The 6,039-nt window shown below is 33.4% G+C and overlaps 1 protein-coding gene across 4 annotated transcripts; it reads left to right on the forward strand.

The window, feature by feature from the left end:
• The first annotated feature begins 1,262 nt into the window (after positions 1–1,262).
• LOC140989537 (uncharacterized) lies at positions 1,263–5,760 on the forward strand. 4 transcript variants are annotated; one of them, XM_073458766.1, is made up of 5 exons: positions 1,263–1,387; positions 3,146–3,682; positions 3,775–4,095; positions 4,172–4,384; positions 5,624–5,760. In XM_073458766.1, exons 2-5 carry the CDS (start codon positions 3,632–3,634, stop codon positions 5,732–5,734), a joined length of 696 nt encoding a protein of 231 aa, XP_073314867.1. In that variant the 5' UTR covers positions 1,263–1,387; positions 3,146–3,631; the 3' UTR covers positions 5,735–5,760. The 4 variants fall into 4 exon arrangements, with proteins under 4 accessions (XP_073314867.1, XP_073314866.1, XP_073314868.1 ...); XM_073458765.1 differs by lacking the exon at positions 1,263–1,387 and adding an exon at positions 2,505–2,675; XM_073458767.1 differs by lacking the exon at positions 1,263–1,387 and having other exon boundaries at positions 2,900–3,516; positions 3,623–3,682.
• Positions 5,761–6,039: the final 279 nt, after the last annotated feature.

Below are 6,039 nucleotides of genomic sequence, written 5' to 3' on the forward strand. Positions count from 1 at the left end.
GTTTCAGTTCTGTTAGTTAGTAATGCTAGAAGCCATTGCCCGTGGCGATTGTTCAGTGGATATGAATTCATCCGTTTGTGTTGGGATGAATCACACTAAAAGTTTAATGCTACATTAGATGACAGCGCTGCGCTAGTACTTGACGTTCATCTTACAAACTTGTATACTCCTTAAAAAAATATTTTGCACTGTAATCCCTTTAGTTGTAGATTGTGATCATATTTCAGTAGAATGGCTCTAATTTCAGCAAGTGTGCTTTCAATTCTCGAGAGAATACAAGTTTTCTAATGCATATTGCCCCCATTAAATGTCGAGCTGACTGTAGTTTGTTAAATATTTTCACCTAATCCATCCCAATAACTCGAATGTGTTGAAATTTTTTTCCTGTTAGTCTGTACATGAAGGGCGAATATACCAGTTGAAGCTCTTTTGCGACAAGGATTATCCAGGATTGGCCCAGTGATCTTTACCTGGGGCTCTATTGTTATTTGCATCGCTTGTCTGTCACGTAGATAATTTCATATCATTATATGTTTTTGTCCCCTCCCATTTTAATGTAAGCCTCACAAAAATATTTGCCATCCAATCTAGTCTCCCTCTGCCACATATTTGCATCACTTGTGTGTCAGGTAGATATTTTACATGATAATAATTGGGAAAAATTTTAAATTTCATCTATAAAAGTGGTTGTTGGGGTTGTTGAATAGGGGTGAAATATAACTATGAAAAATGATTAATTATTGCCTAGATTCATTGATGTAGTTACATTTGTATGAGTTGTTAGTTCGATCAAGAAAATTATTAATTCTTGATCATAATAGTATCCTTCCACGATAATATTTAACATTACTTTTTACATCAAAGATGTATTTTGTTTTTTTGAAAAAAGAAACAAAATTAATTTCAATCTCATCCACTTAATTAATATTGAAATTGGAGACAATCACATATCAAGAATCAAGATTTTACAAATCATAATTATAACGTCTATTTTGGTGGGTCGGGTGGAGCCCCCGTGTCTACAATTTTAAACAAGTGTCGAGTGGTTTAGATTTGAAAATCATAATTATATCCTATATGTTGTTTCCTCTTTCAAGATATTTCTTAAATTACATGTGAGGCTATAGAGAGGTTTGGAAATTATCTAGAAGTGACACAAAAATTGCATATTAATATGCATGACTACGTGGTTTTAACACATATTTCTTAAGCATAAACAAATTTCTTAAGCATCCTTTAATTTGTGTGTTTCTCTTCTTTTTTTCTCAAGTGACACAAAAATTATGGCTTTTCGATCAATTGCTTTGTTTGCTTGCATTATAGTTCTAGTTCAACTCGTGGCATCGCATAAGATCAACGAGAACAAGCTGCTCTCCCAGAAACACAGGTTCCATTCTTTTTTATTACTTACTTTTCGCTGATTTATGAATATTTAATTAACTTTTGTGGTGTAAATGAAATTTATTGTAGTAAAAGAGAAAAAATGTTTCGGACAACATTAGATTCCTAGATTTGGTTTTACTGTTAAAATTGGATGCATTTTTTTTCACGTAAGTTAATGAAATTGAAAAAAAATAGATTTCCTAATCATAAAAGCATGCACTTCCCATCCCCTGCCTCCACAACCTATGGGCCAATTAATGATGCATGTTATTGAAAGAATTTATTTTTCTTATCATAAAAAAGTAAAAATAAAGACAAATAAAAAAGAAGCATTCCTTTCATTTTTTTGATTCGCAATATTAATTGTCCTTTTGAAAAATCACATTTCTTGGTGTTGGTGCTATTCCTTTTCCATATATTAAGTGTATTGCTTGATGAATCTTTAGGTTCTAAATTTTGCATTATTGGTCTTGAATTTATGTGGCTAATATTAGAGCTAGATGACAAGTAATTTTGTTTGGATTTGAATTAAATCTACTTTAACAATTTTGTGGCTAGTTTTTAATATTTATGGCAGAAGTTGAGGTTATATTTTTATTCATTTTCTCATTTTATTTATGAAGTAATGAAAATTATTTGAAGTCATATATTAATTTGAATGTTAAGGTTTGGGTCATTTACGAAATGGATAAAGAATGGATTCATCTACCTTAAAGACTTCTACCCAAGTATGAAGAAGGGGTTAAAAAATTTCTTGCACAAGCCAAGGACTACGCCAAAACACGTGACGTAATATTATGTCCTTGCATACGTTGTAAAAATAAGAAGCATATGACATTTGACAAAGTGTATGAGCACTTAATATTCAAGGGGTTCGATCCTTCTTACACGATTTGGTTCTTCCATGGTGAAACTGATACCTCACCATTTGAAGGTGAAGGTAGTTTAGGAGGAGTTCAAGAAGCGGATGATGAAAGTAGAGAGGCATTTCACTTATATAGGGATGCATTTGTCTCAGATGAAGAGGTTGGACACACTACGTCTGACGCAAGAGATTATGAGTTTACTGATTTATTAGAAGATGCAGAAGAACGAATGCGATTTTGTAGTGCCTATATAGAAAAAGCGGCTGGTATCGGTATCCGTTCTAATCGAAATCAGGATTTGGAGAATGGATTAGTGGAAGGTCGCCCAATTTCTCAAGGAAAAGAAAAAATGTTAGAGGACCATGTGTTGCAAGCTGCACATCGATATGTGTTGTTCAATACTGCTGAAGTTGAGCCTTACTTACAGTGAGTATAGTTAATTACATATCATATTACCCTTTGTCTATTACATAATTCATATATTATAATAATCACCCTTTAATGATTTTAAATAGGATGCACATTGAGGAGCTGAAAAAAACAGATCTTCGTTTCTTAATTAATGAAATATTATTACAGAAGCGACATATGGAAACATTTGCTCAATGATTATCAAAACATGTTTGTGATAACTCATCAGATAGAATTCAATGGCTAGCACATGGTCCAAGAAAACATGTCATATCTTATATGGGTTATATTATAAATGGATATCGATTCCACACAATTGATGTTGAAAGGTCGACACAAGATAGTAGTGTTTCGATTGAAGCAGATACTGTTTGTCAGTCTAGTGCGAATGATTATTCACATACTATTGGAAGAGTATTATACTATGGAGTTATACAAGATATTGTTTTACTAGACTACTATTCTTTCAAAGTTCCTGTTTTTAGGTGTGATTGGGCAAATCATGAAACTGGAATCAAAATGGAAGATGGTTTTACACTGTTCAACTTACACCAAGGTCTAAGAACTTTTGAAGGCGATCCTTTCATTTTAGCATCACAAGCAAAACAAGTATTCTATTCTAGAGACAATGACGAATCAAACTGGTATGTGGTGTTGAAAGCGCCGCCTCGGGGTATGCATAACATGAATTTGCTTGAAGAGGAAGCCTATACATCATCCACACCTCTTGATGTGTCCACACTTGAGATTAACATCACTGAGAAAGAACCGTATGCGAGAAATGAGTGTGAATGAATTGACGTGACTGATCCGTGATTGAAATTTTCGGTTGTCGAGTTTGTAGTTAATTTAAAAGGTTCCATTACACTTTATTTACTGTTGCAATATATTTGTCAGTTTTCTTTTTATTTTCAGCGAATTATCATGTCATATTACATGTTTGACTATATCTTCATATGCAGCATTAAAAAATGAGCAGATTGGGCGAAAAACGCATCAAGGTATCTGTAGGGGAAGTTCAGGTGATATTTTATTATTTTGTAGATTTTGGTTTATTTTAATTTTAACGAAGTCTCAATTTTACATGATAATGTCTCTTTATGCTATTTTGTAGGAAAATATAGCTAATAAGCTATCGAGAGTGGACTCCAACACTCCACCTAATTCATCAGAATATTTGCGTGATAAAGAGCTAGTTGATGACGCCAAAACTAATAAGAAAAAAAGACGAGGTCCATCAAAGTTTAATTTGGTTAGTGGCCAACAACAGCCCAAAGATCTGGAACGTAATGAGTTTGGACAGGCAATTGGAGATAATTCGGTCAAGTACGCCACTTTTCTAGGTTGCATGGTAAAAGAATTTGTGCCATACACATTAGATCGATGGAATGACTTAGACGAGGAAATGAAGAATAAGATGTGGTGTTGTCTTCAGGTAATACTTATCACTGTTTTTTTATTCCTATTTTATTACAAAATGTAGAAATATTTTTATGCTTGTTAATGTGTAGTTGAACTATAAAGTTGAGGAGTGGGAGAAACATTCAATCTTTCAAAAGTTAGGTAAATTGTGGCGTGATAGAAAGTCCAAACTCCAAATACTTATACGAGAAGTTGATGATGGTCGAGTGGCTTCACGAGATCTTTGTCTTTTGAAGCCCGAATTTATGGATCAAAACCAATGGGACTTGTTTGTAAAGAAGACACGATCATCACCATTTCAAGTAAGTATCAATTCATTGTTATGGATTTTTTGACTGTTTGATACATGCATATAATTGTTATTATTTTTGGGCTTAAATTTAATAATTCCAAGAAGTAATGAATCACACAACAGATAATGCCTTCGGTTTTGGGGCCTTTTTCTTCTGTTGCTTCCTCAAAATTGAGTTCTTCATTCCCAAGAAAAAAAATAATGCACCAAGAAATGCCACACACTGCCAAAACTGCTGCCTAGGACAAATAAAAGACCTCCAAATCCCTTCAAAAAAATACAGGTAGCAACAAAATACAGATAGCCTTCAGCTTTCCTTCCGAGTTATGAGGGTTTTTCAGACCTTCTCGTATTTTGTTCATTTCGGATAAAGACCATGCTAGCTCGGAAACCGAGAAATCGAGTAGTTCTTTGCAATCCTCAATGGCAAAAGCTGATGGATAAGGTGTTGAACCTTGTGATCATGTCAATGGCTGATATGGCCTCGTTGAGTGTGTTCTCTATAGCGGCTTTGAGAACCGACGTGGGGTTCGAATGACCGTGACTTATGGTACGAGAATGCATGCTAGAGAGGCATGAGTCTTGGTTATTAACTTTGTCACATGCTTGAAGCATCATGGATTCAATTGTTTGGTTTTGTTCTATTAATGCATGGGATAGAATGTGGTAGGATGATAATAGGATGTAAATTATGAGAAGATTGGAAAATGGCATTGTCAAGTTTATGTGCTAGGTGCGTGCAGGAAGGAATTGATCCAGCTCTCGTGCTTATCTATGGATGAATATGCATCGGTGTATTTTCCATAGATATATCAAGATTTATATACGTAATTAATTAATGTCTGGGAATCAATCGATTTTCATAGAGGGGGAATTTTAGTAAACCGAAGGCCTAGGCCTTTTTTGTTTCGCCTTTTTAAAGTTTTATAATCTCAACATACACAGAATGATGAAAGAACAATAGTTTCTTTTTGCTTTTTTTTTTGGAGCAACACTATTAATGAATGGATTGAGGAACAAGAATACTAGAGGCTTTACATCAAAGTACAAATGGTTTTTCCCGATTTTTCCCTCGATGGACTTCTTGACAATGTGATGTTGTAGAGATTCTGTTGTTGTGTTGTAAGGGCCTTCATTTTTCATTTATACCCATTATGTGACATTCATGCATTGGATCAATTCTTTAATTTTTAGCAATCATGTGATTAATCAATTATATATGAATATGTTATATGTTTTCTATTTTCAGGAAAAGAGTGAAAAATTTAAGACAATGAGGGGAAAGCAAATACACAACCACACAATGAGCAGGAGAGGTTATGCCCGTTTGGCTCACATTATGGTAATTATTATTGTTTGAAAAACCTTATGAAAAGTTCTTCTCAAAGTTTTTTTTTATTTCTAATTGTCTTGATCATTTTTTTGTTTTATTGTTGGGAAGAAAAATGGTATTAGTTTCACTAGTCTTATTTAGTTTACTTTGTAGCTTTAATGTATTTTTTATTTTGCACTTGAATTTTTATGTTTAATTTGGTTGATGTGGTCATAATAATTTGTATATTGGCTTCCTTACTAAATAATGAAATTATAATGAAGCTTCTTACATTGGAGATTTGTTGTTTGAGATAAAAAAATTAGTATATTGGCTTCCTCTGGACTAAAATT

This window comes from Primulina huaijiensis, chromosome 12 (genome assembly GCF_012295235.1).
Source record: "Primulina huaijiensis isolate GDHJ02 chromosome 12, ASM1229523v2, whole genome shotgun sequence".
Classification (NCBI taxonomy): domain Eukaryota; kingdom Viridiplantae; phylum Streptophyta; class Magnoliopsida; order Lamiales; family Gesneriaceae; genus Primulina; species Primulina huaijiensis.

What these genes read in the sequence shown, in the direction of transcription:
- LOC140989537 (XM_073458766.1), top strand. Translation starts at nt 3,632, where the DNA reads ATGAGCAGATTGGGCGAAAAACGCATCAAGGTATCTGTAGGGGAAGTT. An exon ending in TATCTGTAGGGGAAGTTCAG is followed by an intron (nt 3,683 to 3,774) that starts GTGATATTTTAT and finishes GCTATTTTGTAG; the next exon opens with GAAAATATAGCTAATAAGCT. An exon ending in AGATGTGGTGTTGTCTTCAG is followed by an intron (nt 4,096 to 4,171) that starts GTAATACTTATC and finishes GTTAATGTGTAG; the next exon opens with TTGAACTATAAAGTTGAGGA.